This window comes from Petaurus breviceps, unplaced genomic scaffold (genome assembly GCF_028583685.1).
Source record: "Petaurus breviceps papuanus isolate PSGF00001 unplaced genomic scaffold, PetGlider_PUasm1.0 91133, whole genome shotgun sequence".
In the NCBI taxonomy this organism is placed as follows: Eukaryota; Metazoa; Chordata; class Mammalia; order Diprotodontia; family Petauridae; genus Petaurus; species Petaurus breviceps.
In genome coordinates this window covers 93,873,440-93,899,949 of record NW_027187419.1, presented here as the reverse complement: position 1 = coordinate 93,899,949, position 26,510 = coordinate 93,873,440, and the positions used below count along the sequence as shown (strand labels likewise).

Sequence of the window (26,510 nt, the reverse complement as noted above, 5' to 3'; positions counted from 1 at the left end):
GTTTCCAGGATTGAAGACTATCGTGGGGGCCCTGATCCAATCAGTGAAGAAGCTTTCTGATGTCATGATCTTGACCCTGTTTTGCCTCAGTGTGTTTGCTCTCATTGGGCTACAATTGTTCATGGGCAACCTGAGGCATAAGTGCGTGAGATGGCCTCTTGAGGATGAAAATATAACACTAGAAAACATCAATATTCTTTGTGAAGAAGAAAATTATAAAAGTAAGAAGTGTTGCTGTTATTGAAATAAGACTCAAAGCATGTTGTCTTGTGGGAAATGTGGAAATGATGAATTTATAGCACAGTCAAAACTGCTAGTTCAGTCTACTCATCTGTTTTTCTTCCTTTGTATGTTTGATGATAAAGCTCTTCAAGGCAGTGTAGTGCAGTAGATAGAACACTGGCTCTGAAAGAAGAGAACTTGATTTCAAATCCGACCTTTGGAATGTCTCCTCTTGTTCCCCTTCTTCCTCCTGCTTTCCTCCTTCTCCCTCCTTCCACTTCTTTTCCTTCTTCTCATTATTACAATATTTGAGAGGCAGCTGGTGTCACATGAGATAGAGCACAGAGCCAAGAATCAGAAAGACCCAAACTCAAATTTGACCTCAGATATTTAACAAGTAGTGTGACCTTGGGCAGCTCACTTAACCTCTGATTCCATCAGTTTCTTCAGTTGTAAAAAATGGGTAGCAATACCCCCCTGTATCTAAGGATTATTTTGAGTTCCAAATGCCATAATATTTGTTTAAAAAAAAGACAATTAGCACAGTGCCTGGCACATAGTATACACTGTGTAATATTTTCCCTTCTCTCTTTTCTTTCCCTTATCTTCTTTCCTTCTTCAACACTCCCCTCCACCATTAGATATGTTATCTTGAGCAAGTTCCTGAGACTCTATTTCATATTATCCTCTATAAAATGAGAGGGTTTCACTAGACATCCTTGAAGGGCCCTTCTAGCTCAAAGACTATGACCCTATAATTTCAATTGCATCATCAGATAGGTGATTTGGTCTTTTAAGAATGGAATTTGTATATACAAAGGGCGATTTCAGAATGCTGATGAGAGAAAAGCCCCCAGAACCAAAATCAAGTACCAAACAGTTACAGTCGAGATCCCACAAGACTTGGCAGTCATCATTATAAAGGATTAGAGTTTGGAGAATATGATATGTGCAAAGGCAAAAAATATAGGCCTACAATCAAGAATAGTCTCTCAGACAAAATTGAATGTAATCCTATAGGGGATAAATATACATTTAATGAAATAGATGATTTCTAAGTATTCCAGATGTACAGACCAAAATTGAGTAGAAACTTTTGAATGAAAATTTGGGAGTCAAGAGAGACATAAAAGGTTATACATATTTGATCAATTGGAAGGAATTATTTGGGGGAAAATTATTTATATGCTAATAGTGGAGAAGAAACAAAAGTCTTCTCAAAATCTTGTTATCTGTAGAGAAAATTAGATAGCAGTAGAGGGCCAGAGGTGGATTTGTTTTAATCATCATCTGTCTGTCTGTCTATCTATCTATCTATCTATCTATCTGTCTGTCTGTCTGTCTGTCTGTCTGTCTGTCTGTCTGTCTGTCTGTCTGCCTATCTATCTTATTATTTATTTGTATTTTGATTCCTTAGAAGGCAGAACGTTATAAGGGATTATCCTGAGGAGGAAATGAGGAGAAAGGGAGAGAACTCACTGTCTCACATGATAGAGACACAACATAAGGGATATGCAAATATGAAGGAAGGGTCATAGAGAAAAATCATACCATGAACCCTATTTTCATTTGAAACAAACAAACAAAAAGATTGAACAGACAGACACATTTAGACAAAGAGCATGATGCAGATATACACTGAATACAACAAATATATGGAGGTGAACAGATGGAGGGAAGTTTAAGAAAGGCAGGGTAGGTCAGAGAATAGTAAAAAGAAAAACAGAGTCCAACTTGAGATGTGGGTAGCATGATGGGAATAAAAGGAACAGAATTACTCACTATGTGACTTTGCACAAATTACTTAACCTCCATAGACCTCATCTCCTCATCTATAAAATGAGAGGACTAGAATCAGGTGGTCTCTAATTTGTCCTTGAAGCACTCATTTAAAACTGCTAAAATGAATAATTCCTTGATTCACTTCCTTAATATTCAAGATATTTTTTGATTTGAGAACCTGTCAGGTAAAGATATATTTTATTCAAATAAGTTCTGTATTCCCCAAAAAGAAAACAATTTTGAATTCCTGGTCTATAAAAGCCAAGCACTGTTAGAACAGAGGTTCACCTTTGAACAGTATTCAATATATCACCCATAGGATGGTACTCCATTTAAAAACTCATCAGATTTTGTCATTTTTTCTTTTATTTTCTGTTCTTTTTCTCAGATACCCAACACGCCCAAAATGTATTCACCTATTATTACCAGTGATAAGTTTACCTTTCATAGCAATCATGCTTTACTAATCACCTAGTAGTTTGAATGGTGACATAAACAAAAACAAAACAAGTAAACAAGAAGGAAAAATACCATTAACAAAATAACTAAATTTATAAAATTCGCATTTATTGAGAATATTTAAGAAAACCGAAAAACTATATGGTTCTAGCATGATGCTAATGTCAATCCCAGCTATGTTTCCAGTATGAACTGGTTAGCTTTTGAAAAGAGGAAAAAATCTACAAAATGTGGACTTCATCCTGTGTTCTAGTTGTTGTGCTGTCATTTTCAATCATGTCTTATTTTCTGTGACCCCATTTGGAGTATTCTTGGCAGAAATACTGAAGTGATTTGCCATTTCCTTCTCCAGTTATCTGAGGAAATTGAAGTAAACAGGGCTAAGTGATTTGCCCAAGATCACACAACTAGTAAGTGTCTGAGGCCAGTTTTGAACTCAGGAAGATGCATTTCTTAACTCCAGGTCCATATCTCTATCCATTGTACCATCTAGAAGTCTATTCACTGTGCCAACTGACTGTCCTGTGTTCTAGTTACTGATATCATATGATCCTAGATTTATATGTATGTATGTATGTATGTATTTATATCTAGAAGGTAATGAATCTTACAGATGAAGAACTGAGACATAAAGAGGTTAAAGTGATTTACTGAATGTCACAGATTAAGTTACTGAGTCAGGATTTAATCATGACTTGTAGGAACATTGATTTAATACTGAGAATAACCAGAGAACTCTTACTGTAGTGCTCTTTAACCATACCAAAATGAATCCATATAACCCATTTACCATAATGAACAGGTAGGAATACTTAAATAATTTAAAGCCTGACAATAACATTTTTGTATTTCCACTAGATCTATGATTACTAGAAATTAAAGGGAGCATAAAAAATGATAGATAAGGGCAAAAGGCATTGTGAAAATGAACATATATGTATATACAGAAAACATATATTCATTATATTGCATATATATATTACATATGTGTGTATTTTCTTGACTTGAAAGCAAATATTCTTGGTTACAGTACAGTTGTTTAAGATAAACTTGTTGTTTTCACTTGAGAAACATTACTTAATATAATCCATTGACACTTTAATCATATCTTCAATTAACATTTGATTGCTTTTCTATATTAGAAACATAATGTGTAAGACAGTTACTTTTCCCTCTATATTTCTGATTCTGTTATTTCCTCTGAGAAAGTTCTCTCTTAATTTTTCCATCTACTAATTTTCCTCATGTTGGTTCTTGACTTTTTAAATAATAATGGTTAAATGGTTGATTTTTAATTGTGATTTTCTTACTGAATCCAAACTAGAAAATGGGGCATCATAGAAGAATGATTTTGACAGTGATTTTTCCAAAATAGAGCAAAATGTTTCTTACTTAGGAATGGTGCTTCTCTAGTAATCTTGATTTGCCCAATTTTAGTCATTCCCCACTGATTTATTTCATTGATACTTTAGGTTTGACATATTTTTGTGCAGGAATATTTGATAGAATTTGTGGCATATCTTTGGCTGCCACTAAATTAATTTTGAATTTACATTGCATAATCCATTGTCACTTTCATTTCCACAAACGTAATAGTTAATTTTATGGACCCACAGAGTCGTAAAGTGCATTTAAAATAAATTTATATTTGTATAAGTATTCAAGTCACAGTCTGCCATTTACTGTGAGGATGAAAGAGATGTACTAAATCCTCATTTATTTTATGCCTTAAATATTAAGGCCAGAAAGATGTGATGCACTTTCAAAGGGATTGATTGTTTTTTTGTCTATTAATAGATCACTTTGCAGTATCTAACTCTTCTCTTTTTTTCACTGAAAAGAAATCCTGCAGTTAAACTTTTAAAAATTCATTAAAATTCTCATAGTACCAATGATAAATGATATTTTAATGACTATATTGTTTAGGAATTATTATGAAATATTCCAACCAATCTTAATTACTCTTATTTCTTTGGTTCATCATTTTTGTGTTTAATCAAGAAGCTTTATTTCAGTGATAGATGTTTCTGCTAGTGATCAGCAATTATTTTTTCTCATCCTAGAATATTTATGGTCCAGTTAATCCTGAATTGCAACTTAAATTCACACTCCTTGAAATTGTAATTATGTAAAATATGGTCACTGGTTATAGCTGATGGAAATAAGCAGTGTGAATTTGCACCTTGCCTCCTAACTACCTGGTTTGTAGATGCCTAGTATTCCACATTTGCAGTTTCATTCCTTTTAAGATTAAACTAAACAGGGGACTTGGGCCTAATTAAATATATTTGGAAGAAATAAGATTAAGCTTTATTAGTCATCTGTAGTAAAGCTCATATCATTTCTCTTGCTAGAAAGTTTTCAACAACCCCTCATTGCTTAAGAAATTAAAATTGTTTAGCCTACTGTGAAAGAAATGATCATATCCTTCCTAGGAAATAGAGTTTACATATCTTTGTCTATAAGTATAACTATTTCTGCATCTATAAATGAGGCAGTGTAGAATACTGGTGACCTTAAGGCCAGATAAGACCTGGGTCTAAGTCATGCATTTGACACATGTTGACTGTTTTACCCTGAGAAAGTAACTTAGCTTTTCACTGCTCTAGACAAATCTCTAAGACTATTATTGCCAAAAAGAAGTCATAGCTTGTATAACCAATATAACCTGTTTTGGTAGAAGGGATTTCCTTACCTTCAAAAGTTCATTCTCATTCTCACTCATGCCTCTTTAATCTCAAATGAATTATGTGTATGAACAGAATATAGAAATACATATGTATATACCAGTATTATATAGTATATAACATAAATTGCATAAATAACCATACACATGTGCATATACAAATATATGCACACACATGCAAACACATACATACACATACATGCATGGAAGGAGAGAACTTGTAGACACAGAGACTGGAGCTGTGAATTCGTTGGTATAGGGAACTATGTGCATGTATGTGTGTAGAAAGACTGTTCACATTTTTATGCACATATTGGCGTGTATATAGTCAAGTGAAATGTGCATATGTATGTTTAATGTGTGTTTATATGTACACATATCCATACACACATAGACCTGAGGAAAGAGACTGACGAATAAATATCACCAAAGAGGAAAAAGAAAATGAAATCACAACCTTAGAAAATAAAACTTTTCCAGTTTCATGTCTTCCTTCTTGCATCTTCCATCTCTATACTTTTATGATATATTAACTCTGCAACTTATTAGTTAAGGTTCTTTTTCATATTCTTCCTAAACAGCATATTTCTATCATTTGGATGGACAAAAGGATGCTCTTCTTTGTGGTAATGGCACTGATGCAGGGTAAGTGACACTGAATTTTTGCTCCACAAGCTACAAATGGGAACCAGATCCAATGACCAGGTCCCTGTTTCTTTCATTCATCTAAGGTTCTAATGAATAAAAATAATAAAATAACATGCTTGAAAATTATACATCTAAGCAATGCTTGAAATAAGATATAAATTATCTTCCTTAATTTATTGTTATGTTTTTTTCTGCCCTTTCCTTGGAGGGCTGAGAAAGCAGGGCAGAATCCTGTGGTCTGAGGTAGTGATGTGGTTTTAGACACTCCTGGAAAGAAATGGGATGGTGTCTAGCATAATTATAATTATTCTTCCCACTTCCTGCCCTGATTTAAAGATTGCTTCTGTGGGCCTGACTGTCATAAAGCTATGCTTGATCTAAACAAGTAGAAAATATAGCTTTGGTTTAATGACATTTCTAAGTAGAGATCATGGTTTTATGCTTTTTCCATCTTATACAGATTGTATAGTGTTCTACATGTAGAAGGCACATAATCAATTTGTTGAATTGTCTTGCTGTTGGGTGCCTTAGCACTTGGACATTTGGTAGTCAAGGGCAGCTTCATAAAAATTTAATGCACTTCAATACATTAAGTCTGGTACTAGGCCTATATTTGAATCCTTTCCCAGCTTATGCTGGAGACTGCTGGCCTAAACTTTAAGGAAATTGAAAGACTTGACAAGAACCTTCATAAGGGAAATTGATTACTTGAGCATCTTTATGAGGCATAGATCACTTTCATATCTAATTTACTCTGAACCTTTTGCTATTAGGGTTCTGCTTTGGGTAAGAGGCAAATTTATTTAAATCCTATGTAGCTGTTAGCAGATTTCCAGCTTTGGAAAGAGATTTTGCATTTCTATACTTATTCTGAGGTATTCATTACCAAGGCCCTGAACATATTCTGAAGACAGTTTAAAATATAATACCTCTTTTTACATGTAGCCAGTGTCCAGAAGGATATATGTGCGTGAAAGCCTGTGCCAATCCAGATTATGGCTACACAAGTTTTGATACTTTCAGTTGGGCCTTCTTGGCCTTATTTCGATTAATGACTCAAGACTTCTGGGAAAATCTTTACCAACAGGTAAGAGCCTAGTGAAGCAAACACTGTATTTTGTAAATGACATAGAAGGGATAAGAAATTGATTCCCCTGATTGTATTCTTTTTTTATTTTTTTTGCTTTTTTGGAGGGCAATTGGGGTTAAGTGACTTGCCCAAAGTCACAAGGCTAGTTTTTGTGTTAAGTGTGTGATGCTGGACCGAGCCACTCCTACTGGTTATATTCTTAAGAAAGGTACTTTATGGAATTTTAAGGTCGAATTTTCACTTTTTTTTGACAAGCTCAAAAACTCTTATTTAGTTTATTAGGGAATTTATATTCCTTACTGGCATCTCAGTGTTGTTTTTTTTTTAATAATTTATGTCTTTGTATTTACTTTTAGTTTGTTGACTTTTAGTTTACAGTTCTACAATCTCTTAAATTTCAAATTTTCTCTCTCTCCCTCTCCTACCCCTCCCCACCATAGCAGCATGTAATCAAGTATACCTTCACGTTGAATGTTAGTCATGTTGTAAAGGATTATAACCACTGGCTGAACAATGAAAAAGAAGGGATAAAACAAAACACAAACGAGAGAGCAAATAGTTTGCTTCAATCTGCAGACTCTGTAGTTATTTCTCTGGTTGTGAATATTCCTTTCCATCTGGAGTCTTTTGTAGTTATATCTCATTAAAATTAGACTGGTTTTACTTTCAATACTAATGAGTTGAATAAAGAGCTTTTTTCTGAGCCCTTATTCTTAGAAAAAGGGATCTACTTCTCATCTCTTTTGAGGACTGTGATTTTCAAGTCCTTCAAATTCTTAATATTCTCTTACCTTAGTATAACATAGTTGGAAACTTACTAGGAATGAAATTTGAGAAACGGAATATGTACTGTGTCACTTAGGCAGCTAGGTAGGACAGTGGATAGAGTACAGCAGGTAGACCTAAGTTCAAATCCTACCTCAGGCATTTATTAGCTACAGGATCTCAGTCTCAGTTTCTTATCTGTAAAATGGGTATAATCATAGCACCACCTCCAAGATCATGTTGTAAAGTGTTTGCAAACCTTAAAGTGATATCTAAACACTAGTTATCATTATTATTAGCAAACAGAGTATCCCCCAAAGCACTTTTAAAATGAAGGTTTTTGTTTTGTAAAATGGTAAGGAAAACAAAAATCACCCACTCCCATTCCTCATCCAATACATTTGCAGCAGAACTTTAAGATCAGTAATAATGGATTGGAAACTTTAGTTAGCTTCACCCTAGTTACAGCTCTGAGTTTCAACATCAGTGGTAATTCTAGTTTTACTTGGGTGGTATAACTTATAACAAAGTGAAGGAACAATAGATAACATGACAAAGTTGTTGAAAAATCCACTGTAATGTGCCCTGAAAGGAAGTTAAATTTATTATTATTATGTATTATTATTATTATATTGGTTTTAAGGAATTTCCTTCCTTTTTTAATTAATTTGTTTATTTTTAGTTTTCAACATTCACTTCCACAAGATTTTGAGTTTTAAATTTTCTCCTCCACCCTCACCTAGACTATGTGCAATCTGATATAGGTTCTACTTATATGTTCATATTAAATATTTTAACATTAATCATGGTATAAAGAAGAATTAGAACTAATGGGAGGAACAACAAGAAAGAAGAAACAAAACAAGAAAAGAAAAGGAGAGCGGACAGTGTGCTTCCATCTGCATTCAGTCTCCAGAGTTCTTTCTCTGGATGTGGATGGCAATTTCCATCATGAGTCAGTCATCATACAATGTGGCTCTTACTGCGTACAATGTTCTCCTGGTTCTGCTCATTTCATTCAGAATAGTTCATATAAGTCTTTCTAGGTTTTTCTGAAGTTCATCTGCTCATCATTTCTTATAGAATAGTAGTAAGGAATTTCCTCCTTAATACAATTCACATAAGTCACTAAATATTGAGTGAATGACACCCTCCCCTTATATGGAAATTCTAGTTTAAAAATATTTGGACATTCAATTCTGTAAGCATCAAAGCACCAGAGGTTAGATTCTGTCTAAGATTCTCAGACTCACTCAGAATAGATTTGGACTAGAAATGACCCCAACTGAATTCATCAGTAGAGTGGAAAACTAGGCAGTCTTATACACTGAGTACCATTTTGTACATTATTGTCACATGATTAATTAGTAAATTACTACTTCTCATTTTACTTTAGTACTTATAACTTCCAAAATTTATGTTGACTGAATGCTAGGAAATACTTTGCTTTCTGGGACAATCTAGTTTATTATGTGGTATCTTATATATTAAAAAATACCAGTTAATTTTAATTTGGAAAAGTTTTAGTAAAAATGACAAAAATATTCTGACATTTTGTTTTCACTGCATATCTGATATATTAGTGAGAGACCTGAGTAACATCAGAGCATTAATTAGTCACTATCTCCTTCATGCTTATATATATCTAATAAATTAAACTTTGTGGGATACAGGAAGTAGCATATAAATTAAAATAGTATAAATTAGGTTTTCTGTTTTTGCTGTGCCTATGATATCGTATGTGTTGGGAGCTTCTAGTGAGGAATGTTCTATATCTATAAACATTGGTGACTTCTTTTTAAATTCCAGTCTTAAAAATTACCTGGGTTATTGAAAGATTAAGTACCTAGGTAGTGTTAAGTGACTGGGTTAAAGGTCACATAGACAGTGTATATATTAGATGCTGTAATTGAACTCAGGTCTTCCCGATTCTAAAGCCCAATCTCTATGCATTATGCCATGCTGTTATTTTATATTTAATATACTTCTGTATCAATTTGATGTTATCCATAATGTAATTATTAGTGATTGAATATTAATTCAAGATTACATAAAAATGTTTTTTTTTCCTGACATAGCCTACTAAAGTTAACTCTATAGTACTAATTATTAGGTGCACAGAGGTTTAAAACAAAGATATAGAATAGAAAGAGGTTTCTGAATGTTCATATGTATTGGGGAGTGGGGAGAAAGTGAAGAGCAGATCATCAGCAAATAAAATTAAGATGTTTCCATAGCAGAGAGGGGACAAAAAAACCACCTCATCACTGTGTTTAATGTTGTTTATTTATCCCCCCTCCCCTGTCTGTGTGCCCTGGTTTTTTGGTTGTGTATGTGTATGCTTTTTTGTTTTTGTTTTTGTTTTTTTTTTTGCTTTTTGGAGGGGGAAGGCAGGGCATTGGGGTTAAGATCACACAGCTAGTAAGTGTTAAACATCTGAGGTCGAATTTGAACTCAGGTCCTTCTGACTCCAGGGCCAGTGCTCTATTCACTGTACCACCTAACCACCCCAGTGCCCTGTTTTTTTTTTTTAAACCATCTAGTTATAGAGTACCTATACGCCATCTTTTAGATATTTTCATGGCTTTTTTCCCCCAACTTATACCTACCCAATTACCTCCCTTTTAAGATATTTTCATAAATTTTTTGTTCAGTCATTTTTTTTGTCATATCAAACTTTTCATGACCCAATTTGGGGTTTTCTTAGCAAAGATTCCAGAGTGGTTTGCTATTTACTTCTCTAGCTCATTTTACAGATGCCGAAACAGAGGCAACTGGGTGAAGTGACTCTCCCAGGGTCACACAGCTAGTAAATGTCTGAGGATGGATTTGAACTTGAGAAGATAAGTCTTTCTGACTCCAGGCTCAGCATTCTATCCACTGAGCCACCTACCTGCCTGTAAAATGGTTACCAAGTACATTTTAAGCTGTTTCCTTCCTCACACAGCAGGGGAGTTTGGGGTGCCTGCTCTGAGTTTGATCCCTGATTTTGACCACCTTTCTCTAACCCAGAGAACGTAGAACTCTAGAATTATGCTTGAATACAGTAATTATGTGAGAGGTGGGCAGATGTTTGTGCTATATACATTTTTGTTTTAGTACTAGTAGTTTTTCTTTGAAATATTTACTTTATTCCTAGAAAAGCACCTAACATGAAATTATAGCATATTGACATATTAAACTGCTTGTGTTTGTGTTGATTTTCTTCCTCTTATGGATAAAAATGATTTTTGCTAACAAAACTTTGCTGTATTAGTTCTATACCTAGCAGAGTATAATCTCCTTGAGGACAGATCCTGCCTTAGTTTTGTGTTTGCCTCTCTCTACATGGTAGGTGTGTAATGCATGAATTATAAATGAATTATAAATTGAACTGAAATAGAACTATGTTTTTTTTTTCTTCTCCTCCAGACCCTACGTGCTGCTGGAAAGACTTACATGATATTTTTTGTCGTGGTGATTTTCTTGGGCTCATTTTATCTGATAAACTTGATCTTGGCTGTAGTCGCCATGGCCTATGAAGAACAGAACCAGGCAACCATGGAAGAAGCTCGGCAGAAAGAGTTGGAATTTCAGCAGATGTTAGAACGGCTTAAAAAAGAACAAGAGGAAGCAGAGGTAGTGTAAATCTAACTTAAAATTTCCTAGAAATAGGCATCTTAAAAGTTACTTCCTGGGGCAGCTAAGTGGCACAGTGAATAGAGCGCTGGCCCTGGAGTCAGGAGGACCCGAGTTCAAATCCAGCCTCAGACACTTAATACAAAAACTAGCCGTGTGACCTTGGGCAAGTCACTTAACCTCAGTTGCCCTACCTTTCCCCCTCCAAAACTCAAAATTAATTAATTAATTAATTAATTTTTTGAAGTTACTTCCTGAACTACTATTCCCTGACCCCCAAACAAGATTTATCTAATGGATTCCTTCCCCTAAATTGAATTATAACTCACACTGTGCTTGAAATACAATTTGAAGGAAACAGGATATTTTAGAGAAAGAATTGCCTCTCCCCAGTTTCTGGCTACTCTTATTAGAGTATACATCACTTCAGTCTGTTCTCCATTGAGCTATCAAAGTGGCCATCCTAGATTCCATATCTGACCGTGTTCCTCCCCTACCCTACCGTATTCACTAAAATCCCCTGGTTCCCTGTTATCTCCAGGGTCAAATGTAAAATCCTCTGTTTGACATTCAAAGTCCTTCCTAACCTGCCCCTCCCTCAGGCTTATTACTAATTATAAGCCTCCCCTCTCATTGGCACCACCCCCTCCTACTCCACAACCAGTGACATTGGCTTCTTTGTGATGCCTCTAACATGAAACTTTATCTCCTGACTCCAGACATGTTCACTTACTGTACCCCCATTCAGGGAGTGTTCTCACTCTTCACTTCCTCTACCTTCCCTGGCTTTCTTCAAGTGCCAGCTAAAAGGAAGCCTTTCTCAATCCCTGTTAATTCTAGGGCCTTTACTCTGTTATTTCTAATTTATCTTTTTTCTAGTTTGTTTTTACATATCTGTTGGCAAATTGGTTGTAAGGTTCTTGATGGCAGATACTGTCTTTACCTTTCTTTATATGCCATGTTCCTAGCACTCAGTGGTTACTTCTGCTTATTAGTTTTATTATTTTAAATTATATTAATATCATAATTAATTGATATTATTTGTTATAGACTACTTAAATGTTTATTGGCTGATTGATTGACTGATTGTCAGGGTACTTCTTGCCTTCTAGTCATTGGGGCTTAAATTTCCCAAATGATTTAGGTGTAAACTTTTCTGTAGCCTCATAGCAGTTGTTAATTAAAATTTCTAAGATTTCCTTAAGAACCACAGATACCTTGATCTACAATAATGAATTTCTATTATCAGTTAATTCTAGACTTTATATTCTATATTAATTTATTTTTCTTGATACCTATGTTCATTATGTGTACTAGAAATATTATTTGAGGGGCAGCCAGGTGGTGTGGTGAATAATAGCTCCAGCCCCTGCGTCAGGAGACCCAGGATCGGTTCTGGTCTCAGATACTTGGCACCCACACAGAAATAACTGGCCGTGGAACCTTGAGCAAGTTACTTAACCCCAATTGCTTTAAAAAAAAAAGAAATATTATTTGAATTGAACTTGTTTTAATGAATATATAATTTTTAGCTAGCAAAAAAATTTTATCTATTCTACAAACGTGATTCAATACAATTATACAAGTGATAAACTATTAAGTACTCAGTTATATTATAATATTAGTTCATTCTGTTGGAAACAGGCTGCAGCATATCATTTATACAACAAAAAAATGTGATTGTAGCCCATGTTATAATCAAATTCCCACTAAAATCCTATTTTGGTGCCTCTATTTGGCACCAAAAGAACAATGGATTCCAACTAATAGAGTCCAACCTCTAGTAAATCCCAAATCTCTTGAATGATGTTGAGGTACAAATCTAGTGGCAGACATATATTTGTTGTTTTATGACCAATCTAGCTAAATTTGGAAGTGAGGATAATCATCTTGTTGGCTATGGGGTGATGAGTCTTTGGTCCACTTGAAACTCTTGCAGACCATCCACTAAATCATGGGAAGATCTTTTATTTCATGACAACGAAATAAAAAATCCATGAAGACTTGAAGACCCGAGGAAGAAAACATAGTACAGTGGAAATATCAATGGCTGTGGAGTGAGAGGACATGGGTTCAAATCTTGCCCCTGGCACTTATTGCCTATGTGACCTTGGACAAGTTATTTAGCCTCCCTGGCTTTGGTTGTCTCTTCTATGAAACAAAATTATAAGAGTGAATGAATGGCCTCTATCATCCTATCCATCTCTGTATCTATGGTTCTGTGAGAGAGAATCAAGTCCTTATTATATGGAGCTGGCCTATGTAAAGCATAAAGATCATTAAGTATGAAATAAGACCTTGGGTTCTCATTCTGCCTCTGATATTCATGAACTGTGTGACATTGGGAAAATCACTTAATTCCTCTAAAGCCTCAGTTTCCTTTTGTAAAATGAGAAGATAACACCTGTAGTATCTACCTCATAAGTGTATTAGGGGAGAAGGGTGAGGATCAGATGAGATATTATATGTAATTTATAGATGTTAAAGCTCTGTGCAAATGTCAGGCAGGTAAATGGCATAGTGGACAGACCGGGAGTCAGGAAGACCTGAGTTCAAATCCTACCTCCGAAACATACTAGCGTGTGACCCTGGGTAACTCACTTAATTGCTGTCTCTCTGTTTCCTCATCTATAAAAATGGGCATAATAATAGCAACTATGTCTCAGAGTTGTTGTCAGGATAAAATAACATTTGTAAAGAATTTCATAACCCTTAAAGTGCTATATAAAAGCTAGTTATTATTATTATAATTATCACTGATTTTTTGGAAATTTCTTGTTTTTACTTCTGTTTATTTAATCTCCTCTTGACCTGACAGGCAATAGTAGCAGCAGCAGATGAGTATATGAGTACTGGTGGAGGCAAAGTTATGGGACTTTCGGAAAGTTCTTCTGAAACATCCAAATTGAGCTCAAAGAGTGCTAAAGAAAGGCGTAACCGAAGAAGGAAAAAGAATCAGAAGAAACAATCCAGTGGGGAGGAAAAGAGAGACAATGAAAAGCTATCTAAATCTGAATCAGATGAGTGTATCAGGAAGACTAGGTCCCATCTTGGTGTTGAAGGACATAGACGATCTCGAGAAAAGAGGATGTCTTCTCCCAATCAGGTACCACCTACTTAAACATTCATTCATTGATCAACAGATATTTATTACATGCCTACTGTATGCAGGCATTAGAAATACAAAGACCAAAAATGGCAGAGTCTCCATTCTCAACTACCTTACATTCTACCTGTTGATATGTCATACGTGTGGTGCATCCCAGATAAATATCTAGTAACAAATAGAAAATTTAAGCAGTATATTCTGGAAAAAATGGAGAAGGAACAGAATACTTGCACCTAGTATCATAAAAAAGGGTTCATGGAAGCTATGAGTTCTGAGCTGAGCCTCGAAGAATATTAACAGGTAGAGACAAGGATGCAGTGGATGACCTGCACAAATGCTAGAATCTCATGTCCAGGTCAGAGACCAGCTACTTTTATCTGGTATGACTGGAATATAGAATATGTGAAGGAGAATAATGAGAATTAAACTGTAAGGACAAGCTGGAATCAGACTGCAGAGAGCTTTACATGCCAGATTAATGAATTTACTTGTTATCCTATATGTAATAGAGAGGCCTTGGTAGTTTTTTTGAGGAGGGGAATGACATAGATATGTTCATTAGGAAAATGAATTGGGGAAGAGTCATACAAAGGATATATTAAAGAAGGAATAGACTGGAGGCAAAAATACAAGGTAGAAAACTAATGTTGTAGTATAGGTACCTGAACTAGGATGATGGCAGCATGATTCTCTAGAAAGAGAAGATGCATATGAAAAAAAAAATTGTGGAAGAAGAATTGAATTAATTGGGCAGTTGATTGGCTATGGAAGGTTAGAGAAAGGTAAAAGTCAAAGATAACTGAGGTTTCCAACCTGAATGACTAGAAATATAGTGGTACCTCCTCCCTCCCTCTCTCTCTTTCTCTGTCTCTTTTCTCTCTCCTCTCTCTTTTCTCTCACGTCTCCTCCTCCTCATCGTCTTCATCTTCTTCTTCTTCTCTCTCTGTCTCTCTGTCTGTCTGTCTGTCTCTCTGTCTGTCTGTCTGTCTGTCTCTCTCTCTCTCATAACCCTCAAGGAGCACACAATCCAAATGAGTAGCAGAAAAACAAATTAACTTGAGAGAAGTCTGGTAGAAAAGATCTGTAAGATAACTGTAATAAGGCAACACATAATTACAAAATGAGTGGTATGGACAATGTATATATATATATATATATATATATATAGTACAGAAGGAAAGACTGCTTTGCACTGGGCTGATCAGAAAAACCTTCATGGATCTAAGTTTACGAGAATTGTTTTTTAAGCTCAGAGACCATGTAATATTAAGAGGAACCTGAAATTTGAAGGCAGAGAATTTGAGTTTAAATCTGGAATCTGCCACTTCACTGTGTGTGACAGTAAGTAATTGAAGTAATTAATTGAAGAGTAAGTAATTTAAACTGGTGTGTCATCTGCAAAAGGTAGAGACTGGACCAAATGATCTGAACTCTCTTCCAGCTATAAATTTATGATTCTGTGAACTCTACTCACCATTTATTTAAAAGAGTTATTTCCTAGTGCTAGTTAAAAAGATTTGATTTTGGACCTTTATTTTTTCCTACTTCAGTGAACCCAAGGATGTGTCCTTTGTATTAATTTTTAGTGATAAAAATTATGTGTGTATATTTATGTATATATATATATATATGCGTGTGTATAATTTTAAGAGCTTCAGAAATATTTGTTGATAATTGCATGTCTTTCAGTCCCCCCTTAGCATCCGTGGTTCCTTGCTTTCTGCAAGACGCAGCAGTAGAACAAGTCTTTTTAGCTTCAGGGGTCGAGGAAAGGATATTGGATCCGAAACTGACTTTGCTGATGACGAGCACAGTATTTTTGGAGACAATGAAAGCAGAAGAGGATCTCTGTTTGTATCATACATACACAGAGAACGGCGGAGTAGTAGCATCAGCCAAGCCAGTAGGTCTCCTCGGATGCGTCCAGTGAATGGCAAGATGCACAGTGCCGTGGATTGCAATGGTGTGGTGTCCCTGGTGGATGGTCCTACAGCCCTCATGCTGCCTAATGGACAGCTATTGCCAGAGGTGATAATAGATAAGGCAACTTCTGATGACAGTGTAAGAAAGTTTTGAATATTCCAGGCATGACAGGCCAATTACTGTTGCATCAACTGATTACTCTGCTGATTGGGCCTTCTTGAGAATCATCGCTCTGCACAATCCCAGGATCTTGCAATGCTTTTATTTTAAAAAGCCACTAGCTGTCAGTCTTTCACTAAGCCCCATAGTTCTTAAGTAGACAATTCAGCATACTTGGAAAATAGAATGATATAAATAATACTTATCAAATGTCTAAATAGCAATTTAATGATGAGGGAGGGTAGAGAGTTGGATTTGTGGTTTCATCAGTACAGGGAACTTCCAATGTGGAAATTCCCTTTACTGATACAGATCAGCCATTTGTTAGGTATAATCTTAGAGTTGCAGGGGAGCATTGAAAAGTTAAATGACTTGTCCACAATCACACAGCTAGTATGTGTCAGAGGTGGAATTCAAACCCATGTCATCTTGACCTCAAGGTTGACAATTATGCCATATTACCTCTTTTGTTATTTAAAATTTATAATTATGCTACTTCATGATAGTATGGAAGTGTATTCTAAGCAGATAAAGAAGGTTCATTGAATTTTGCTAGAAGATGTAGGTTCAAATCCTGGCTCTGACACTAACTGTTTAACAATGAGCAAATCAATTAACTTGCCAAGATCTCGTTCTACATCTGTAAAGTGGGGACAATCATGTTTCTACAACCTCACAATTTTTTTTGTCAAGGAAAGCACTTTATAAATCTTACAGTGCTATCGAAATGTGAACGAACTATCATTACTTTTGAAGAACATCTATTGGTAATGCCATCAGATTTGAAAAGGGAGTTTAAATCATTTCCCAGCTTCCCAATGTCTTTATTTCATGCCTGGTTTCTACCACTTATAACTTAAGAATCTGATTGCATTCCAGGAATCAAATCCCCTCCCAGGAAGAAAATTCATTTCCTAGAAACATCCCAGTGCATGGTATAATGCATTGCTTCCCCTAAAAAGAAAATATAAGCATTTTCATCTGGGGTTTTCTAATTGAGAAAACCCAAGAGTGAAATGTTTAACTATAGAGCTCAATAGTTCTGAGAGCTATATAGTACCTCATTAAATATCAGCAATAACTTTCACCAAGAAAGCAAGACTTTGTTTACTTCTTACTTGCATTTATGCTGCTTGTTAGTAGGTGGTATTATATTCCTAGCAAGACTAAATGCAAGAAAGCACAAATATATCTAGTGACTACATCACTACATGGCTTGCCAGATTCCAATATGCATGTGTTCAGGTGGCTTATTATACATTTTTATCAATTTAAAAGAAAATGTTAATATGCCATGCTCAAAATAATATTACACTTTCTTTATGGTTGCATTTAAACTTTAACAGTATTAATAAAATGAACCAACTAAGCATTGATTCATTTGACCTTAAAAATAACACCATGAGTTTCTGAGTATATTTTCGGTAGAATATTTCCTGCATGCTTGCATGATAGCTCTATCCCATTATTTTAAATATCCAGTGTCAGACTTTTTTGGTTTGTTGTATTTTGTTTTCTTTTTCGCTTATTAGGATGAGCACAACCTCTACAATATAAAATTAGTCTTACTTATCATTTATATGAGATTATCTTTTTTGTTATAAGTGAATTACAGATTATTTTCTTTGTAAATCTTGAAAAAATAAGTCCTATAAAATTATTGTAAAAGTAAAAATATAGGGAACAAAGGGGAAAATATTCTGTGGCTCCTATGAAGAATACAATGAATAAGAAAAGTCTGGCATGGTAGGCTGCTTAGCTCTGAAAGTGCATGAGAAAAGAACATAACCTTTCCGCTTGAATCATGATCTGGATAAAAGAAAATCTGCATTAACACAAGGAGATTATTTGAAATGTTTATTACCACTAAATTCTACAATTTCAGAAAGTTTAGCTGAAGGGTTATGTAAATAGAGAGGTTTCTGATACCTTTCCTCACTATAATTCTGTAGCTGAATTTGTAGAACCACAGCCTGAAGTCCCCCTGATTGCTCAGTTGCTTGGATTACTCAGCCTGAATAGGCTTATTTGACTCTCTACATACGTGATGCATATATCTGTAGTGCATTGGATATCTTTAGAAGACTGCTTTCTTGCCTGCAAGGATAGCTACTAAGATTTCAGGCTTAGCTATATTACTGCTCAAACAACCCCTCTAAGACAGATCAAAAATATCTCACGATAGCCTTTGTGAGAGGACCCCATTGATTCTGTTAATTCAATGAGAAAAATTCTTAAAAATCACGAAGGTCCCCCTTACTTCACTCTCCCTGTCCCCCATCTCTTTGTAAAACAAACCAGTGACCAAAAATAAACATGCACCTTTTAGCTGTTTATCTTTTGCAAATAGTCTGTGATCTTTCCAAACAAAATTATTTAAAACCACTTGAGACAAGCAGTGGGGATGGTGAGAGGCAAATTAGATTAAACCAGATTAGTAGGACCTATCCTTTATTTTAGAGTTAGTGATAAATTAGATATGAGGTGCTAATTGTTCAGATTTCTTTGCAGGGTGGCACAACTAAAATAGACCCAAATAAAAGACGATCCAGTTCTTACCACATTTCTATGGATATGTTGGATGATCCCGCTGTCAGACAAAGAGCACTGAGCATCGCCAGCATAATAACAAACACAATGGAAGGTATGTGATGATATTTACCTTCAAAGTTATCAGGCATTTTTCTCTGTTTTTAAAATAAATTAAAACCAGCTGTAACAGTAGCATAAAGAATTGGGGAAAACCATAATAAAAGGCAGAATTCCATGACAATGTAGAGTTTGAACACTAGAAGGGAACACCAAAAAAGAAGCATCTCTTTTTATCTATAAATTAAAATGGTAAGATAGAAGCATTCAAATCTGAACCAAGGAACTTCCCAGGATTCTTTCTAACCCTTTGATTCTGTGATTCATATGTGATTCTAACCCAGTACCTAGGTTGGATATAAAAATAAAAATCTATCTTTTATTTATTCTATTCTCTATCTTTCTATGCATTTGAGTATTTCCCATTGAAAGAATTCTTAATTTCCTATCCATTACCATGTGTTGGTATTTTCCTGAAGTAAATGCACCTGTATTTTGTTTTTTGGTTTTGGTTTGCTTTATTTACACATTTACAACCAATTAGGGAAAGAATATGATATATGGATCTTTGTGGCATAACACTATATTTTAATTGGCATAGCACTATTTGGTCTGCAAATTCTAAATTAGAACCTGGTTTCAAATGTCTTTCAAAATATAGAAGCTGAATAAGGAAGGCACAATAAAATATCTGATTTTATTTAATCACATTCTTTCTCTCCAGAACTTGAAGAATCCAGACAGAAATGTCCACCTTGGTGGTATAAGTTTGCTCATACTTTTCTCATCTGGAATTGTTCACCACATTGGTTGAAGTTCAAAAAAATTATCCATTTAATTGTGATGGATCCATTTATTGATCTTGCCATTACTATTTGTATAGTTTTAAATACACTATTCATGGCCATGGAACATCACCCAATGACTGAAGGATTCAAAAATGTGCTTTATGTGGGAAACCTGGTAAGTCTTTCCCAATGTCCCTAAGTCATTTAACTACAGCTTTTTACTCTGATTATCACCCCTATCATTTTACTTTTATAATTCAGATAGACCTACTGTATAAGTAATACAAATACTTTGCCTAATGTATCCATCACTCATAGTCCTATGTGTTCTCCTGATGGTTTTTGCCTCCATTAGTAATTGTTTAAATTTGTTGAGTACCAGTATTGGACTTTATTATAAACAGAATGTTGACAGAAACAGGCCCCTCCTGCATTCAATAGGTGATGTTCAGATTCAGAGAGCACAGAAGTTCGGTTCTCGACCATAAGCAGTCTACTTTCTGCTGGAAACTACTGGCACAGCCCAGGAAAACATGCCTTTCCTATATGCAGCATTGACACCAGAGAAAAAGAAAGAACTGTCTGATATAACCCACCGAATTGCTTCTCCAGGCAAGGGAATCTTGGCAGCAGATGAGTCCACCGGTAGCATTGCAAAGCACCTGCAGTCCATTGGAAGTGAGAACACAGAGGAATATTGTCACCTCTATAGGCAGTTGCTTCTGAGAGAAGATGATCGAGGGATCTCCTGTAATGGAGGTATTATCCTTTTCCATGAGACACTCTACCAAAAAGCCAATGATGGTTGTCCCTTCCCCAAAGTCATAAAGGCAAAGGGTAGCATTATGGGGTGGACAAAGATGGAGTGCCCCTGGCAGGGACCAATGGCGAGACTACCACCCAAGGTCTGGATGGGTTGAATGAGCACTGTGCCCAGTATAAGAAGGATGGAGCTGACTTTTCCAAGAGGCATTGTGTACTGAAATTGGGGATAATACACCTTCCCCACTGGCCATCATGGAGAATGCCAAGCTGCTGGCCCAATATGCTAGCATTTGCCAGCAGAATGTCATTGTCCCCATGTGGAGCCAGAGATCCTGTATGATGGAGAACATGATCTGAAGACTTGTCAGAATGTCACTGAGAAGGTCCTGGTTGCTGTCTACAAAGCTCTGAATGATCACCATGTCTATCTGGAAGGGACCATGCTGAAGCCTAACATGGTCACCCCTGGCCATGCCTATACCCAGAAGTATTCACATGAGGAGATCACAATGGCAACTGTAACTGCCTTTCACTGGACTGTACCTCCTGCCCACAAGACCTGGGGTAGAAAGAAGGAAAATGTCCGGGCTGCCCAAGAGAAATACATTAAGTGGGCCACAACTAATAGCCAAGCTGGTCAAGGCAAGTATACTCCAAGTGGAAAGTGAGGAGCTGCAGCCAGAGAGTCTCTCTTTGTCTCTAACCATGCCTACTAACTAAGTCAAGGCCTTCCACCTGGGTATGCCCTAACACTCTAGGCCGTCCCTCACAGTCCAGGAAGAGGCTGAGACCCCAGAGCTTTGTGCTGAGCTCTCCCATCACTCCTAAGTTGTGTGGTATTGTTGCTCTCTGGTGAATCTAGTGACCCTCCCTCAGCCCACTTTTTCCAATAAACAACTGCTTAATGAGGAAAAAAACATTGACAAAAAGATTTGGAGTCTAGTCTTTTGATTGAGAATATTTGGTTACTTACTAACAAAATTTTGAACTGGCACGATTGCAAAGATTTATCTCTGAATATTGAAGGCAACACCATCAAATTTTGGTCTTTTTTTTTAAAAGAATTAAAAATTGTATTCCTGAACACTGTTTAATGAATGAATAGAATTGTAGTGTGTAATGTGAAATGGCACTTCCATAGTATTCCCTACCATTCAGACTAAATCTAGAATACTCTGTTCAGTTCCAAATCACATCTTTGGCAGCATAAGCTTGAGGAACATTCTGAGGTGATTTGGTGGATCACTCTGAGGATAATATGGGGCAGGGAAAGAGTACAGTGAAACAAGAATGAAAAATCAACTTGTGGAAAGCCTAGAATATCAGACTAAGTGGCCTGAGTTTTCTTCAACAGGCAATAGGATGGAAGTCACTGGAGTGTTTTGAATAGAGGAAGGACAATATTAGATCTGTGAATGAGGAAGTTTCATCTGGGAGCTTTATGAAAGATATATTGGAAAGGGACAGAACTGGAAGAGGGAGCAGGCAAAAGAATCAAGAGAAAGAATTATAGAAATAAGAGAGGACTGGGCAAAACTATGGGGAGTTCTGAAAGGATGGAAGAAGAAGAGGATGACGGAGGGAAAAAGACTCAAAAGGCTCATTCAGGGAGTGGGGAGAATAAGCCAGAAGAATATTTCAGAAGCAAAAGAAAGGCATCATTTAGGAAGCGGAGATGTTCGCTACAGATACACAAGTGAGGGTGATTCGGAGAGGTGAATTCGGCTTCTAAGCGGTAAATGCTGACCTCTGAAAGAGTGGCTTCAGTTATGTTTTGAAGAACAAAACACGTCTTGGATATGCGAGGTGTTGAGGAGTGCAGTGGACGTGGCTAGAGACCCTTTGTGTTATTTAGTTTGTCTTGAGAATAGGGGAGACCTGAACGTGGCTTTATACTATGCAGATGGAAGAAGTCAGGAGAGAGAAAGATTGTGAAGATGCATAGGAGAGAGATGTTGAAGGATAGAATAAAATGATCATGAAGGAGAAAAAAATGGAAACCAAAGGCAGAAGAGACTTTCTTGGTAATGAGAAGCACATTCTCCTCTAATACAGGAAGGGAAAAGATGGATGAAGACAAAATTTTGAGATACACAAGGAGATGTGTAGAAGGAATTTACATCAGCCCAATTTACATATAAATCTATAAGGCAAGGGCATCTGCTGTGATTATGTATAAGAAGTTGGGATGGAGACCTTGAGAGATGATAAGATTTAGAACAGTCCCTAGGGAATGTAACTGGTAGTAAAAAAATTGAAGAAAGTGACTATAAAGCCGGAGTGAGGATTCAATTGAAATTGTGTAGCATATATTTATAAGGCACATAACAGCACAATTATTACTTTCCCCAAGAATGTTTTGAGGCCTGAGTGGAAATAAGAAGTCAGATTCTGGGGGATACTTATGGTTGAGGATTAGCAAGGTGGAACTGACAGAAGTTCCAAAGGGCAAGTGATTATAGCTAAATTAAATAGGGTCATGAATAGTTAGGGAAGCAAGTGAAGTAGGAATGAAAGGAGGAATAGAGAGACTGATGGGCCTGGTAATGTTGAAGAGCAGATTCAGTGGAATGAGTAGAAAACCAAGAGGTTGTGGTCATATACCGTGTTTCCCCGATAATAAGACCTATTCCGAAAATAAGCCCTCCCCTTACTGTGTAAGATTCCTCTAAAATAAGCCCTCCCCCCAAAATAAGCCCTATTGAGATTGCTACTGTAGTGAAGGTGATCCCCTGCGCTACACGCTACATTACGGTACCCTCTGTATGCACCGTCCCCCCCCGGGTGAAACACACGCCGCGCTCCAAGCTGCATCCAATCAGAGCTGCAGCAGTGAGCGCATCATCCTGTTCTTCCCCAGTGATTTGCTTATTGAATAAAGGTACATTTTTTGTTCACATTTACCTGTTTATTAAAATTGCTGTCAATGTTCATTAAAATAAGCCCTCCCCTGAAAATAAGCCCTCTGGTGTTTTTCTGTCCAAAAAAATTAATAAGACAGTGTCTTATTATCGGGGAAACACGGTAGTAGAATTTCAGTTAAGGATCTTGGAAATGGTAGAATCCCAACAGATAATGAAGTCTAAAATATACCCATGTTTATGTGTGACTGAAGGGGATGGAGATGAAGATTGTTATTGGGAAAATATAAGGTCAAAGTCTTTCATTATCGTACACATCTTTCAGTGTGGAAGTCTCCTCCAACAATATTGAATGACAACTTATTTCTATTGTATGGTCTTAGAGAATGACCCAAGGACACTGGCAAAGCAAGAGGATTGTTTGTAGTCATATAGCTAACGTGTTTCAGAAGCAGGATTTGAATCTAGGTCTTCTTGAATGCAAAGCTACCCCTCTATATTACTTCTCAATTAGAAAGCTAATCAACATTAATATTAAACATTGTTGAAGATTATTGTAGGGAATGGGATCAAAAGGAAAAGAATGCTGATAGAGATGCTCAAGTTAGTATAGAAAGATATTCTCCTAGAAGATCCTGAATGATATGAGACAAGGAGAATTGGTAGAGGGTAGTACGATTGGATTGTGCAATTTTTAAGTGAGAAAACCATATTCCTATCTGATGGCAGCAGAGGGGAAAAGTATACCCACCTCTCCTCTTGGTCTCATGGGTGGAAGGATGGAAGAAGGGCTTGTAATAGCATTGTCTAGGTTGTCTTCTTGGAGAAGCCACCCTTCAGTTCATTCAGTAAGGTAAGAGTATTTCAGGGAAAGTTTGAGGCTAAAGTCAAATTCTTTAGTATAGAGTAAGAGTTCCAGTGGGTGCTTTGGAAAGTACTGTAGTGAGGGTTATTGTAGTAAATGTTTAATAACTGTTTCTCAGGGGGGGGGAATACATACACTTTTAAATTTTATCTATATTATTAATTTTCTCCATCAAATTCTTAAGTCTAAATGATGGACAAAGCGATAAACCAAGCCCTATAGTGTTTGCTGATTTCTAAGATATAAATGCCCACATTGAAAATTTAGCAGCCCCATTTCAAGAAAGTTCAGGCTAGCTCTCTAGCTCTAGCTCTGGCTGAAAGGACTAGAGCACACGCAAGGAAGAGTGAGGTTCATATGGAAAGAGAAATGGGAAGATATTTGAGGGAATGGACCTACTTTTTTTTATTATAGTAACAGTGGATTCTAGAGATTAGAGATAAATTGATTAGAGATTAATAATAAATGTAGAGATAATGCTGAGTAAGTAAAAACTAACAGAAAAGATTAAACCATTAATAAGACCTGGCATTCAAAGTGAGTGAGTGAGAGAATAAGTAGTGACACCTACAGAGTTTGGTTCTCAGAACTCACAGATTCCCAATGAGGAACTGAAAGAAAGAATTCCATTTATATTCTCACAGACCTTGCTCCCTAGGTACTAAGAAGAGTCCCATGGAGAAAGGCACTTTCCAGTGACTTCAGGCACATATTCTGAGTACTTAAACAGCCCTAAAACTCAACACGGGGCTGTGATAAAAAAAAAAAAAATTGTTGCTGGCATAAATTTACCAAATAATAATCATGAGGTTCATGAGAAAAGTGTCTTTATAATTTTTTTTCTCAACATCAGCTTGAAGTGATTTGCCCATGGTCACATAATTCATGAGTCAGATGCAAGACTTGAAGCCTAAGTTTTTTAAATCAAATTCTGGCACTTTATCCACTATTTCCCCTTTTTATGCTAAAATCATGAATTAATGATGTCTTGCAATGTGCTTCTTTGTCAGAATTTGGTAACCTTACTTAAATTTTTTTTTCTCCCTTCTACAAATTGATCTATTAATAAGAAATTTGTCACAGAAATGTTCTTTAAAACACTAGAGGTACTCACGTTGGAAGATAAGATTTTATCAAAGTTTGTGATTCTCAGTCAGAGGGAGGCAGTGTAATACACTAAATTCAATTCTGGCCTCTGGTGTTTATCACCTGTGTGATCTTAGGTAAGTCACTTTAAGTCCCTGGGCCTCCATTTCCACACCAGTTTAAATGGAAATGTCAGACTGGGTGGCCTTTGAGGTCCCTTCCAGCTCAAGAGCTTTTCTTTTTTCATCTTTTCGTCATCTTCTAGAAAGACTGCCTAATTCATACAAACACGGTGTATACTTTGTTAGACATTACAGAAGATTTGACCATCTGTAGTATAAAGTTTTAGGTTTGGGGATTGTTTTTTTCCTCAAAGCCCATGATGTGGGCAGTGAGGAGTGCTGTGAGTACTTTCATGGCCACTCTATGTACACCAGTTGTGTGAAGTCTACTCAAGAGATATGTCCTACTTTTTATTAACATAAGAATGTATGAACTCTAGGGGTTCTAGAATAACATATTGGTTTGCCTTTAGGTCTTCACTGGGATTTTCACTGCAGAAATGGTTCTAAAGCTCATTGCCCTGGATCCATATGAGTATTTCCAAGTAGGCTGGAACATTTTTGATAGTGTTATTGTGACCCTTAGTTTAGTGGAGCTTTTCCTGTCCAATGTGGAAGGATTGTCTGTCCTTCGTTCATTCAGATTGGTAAGTACAAACCAGACCTATGTTTGTATTCTACATTTGAGAAAGAAAAAAATTAAAGTAGCGTTTGCCCAGCCTTTGAACTTTGTTTTACCTAATAAAATGTTGCTTTTTAAGTTAAACTAAGAATATGACCTTATAAGATATGGGGAAAGGGAAGGAAATTAAGGAATAACATATTTGAAAGTGAAAATACAAAGTTACTCTTAAGATTTTAGAGAAACTTAGAGGCTCCACTTTGATATTTGTGCCTAGGATAGAAATGAGTCACATAATACTTTTAAGATAAGCTAAGGGATAAGTTATACTGCCCAGCAATCCATCAATCATTCATTCATTTATTTGTTTGTTTGTTTATTTTTTCTATTGGAGGGGAGAAGGAAGGGCAA

The 26,510-nt window shown here is 36.1% G+C and overlaps 1 protein-coding gene and 1 pseudogene across 1 annotated transcript in view; both read left to right on the top strand.

Annotated features, from left to right (window-relative positions):
• Positions 1-26,510, top strand: part of LOC138155524 (sodium channel protein type 9 subunit alpha) — a 206,599-nt gene that overhangs the window by 110,417 nt on the left and 69,672 nt on the right. Inside the window, exons 7-15 of the mRNA XM_069080802.1 lie at positions 9-221; positions 5,731-5,794; positions 6,743-6,884; positions 11,064-11,270; positions 14,089-14,376; positions 16,069-16,440; positions 18,973-19,105; positions 19,775-20,013; positions 25,951-26,124. Coding sequence (XP_068936903.1) covers positions 9-221; positions 5,731-5,794; positions 6,743-6,884; positions 11,064-11,270; positions 14,089-14,376; positions 16,069-16,440; positions 18,973-19,105; positions 19,775-20,013; positions 25,951-26,124 — 1,832 coding nt within the window. The remainder of the gene's footprint in view (positions 1-8; positions 222-5,730; positions 5,795-6,742; positions 6,885-11,063; positions 11,271-14,088; positions 14,377-16,068; positions 16,441-18,972; positions 19,106-19,774; positions 20,014-25,950; positions 26,125-26,510) is intronic.
• On the top strand, positions 20,282-21,496 carry LOC138155523 (fructose-bisphosphate aldolase A pseudogene; annotated as a pseudogene).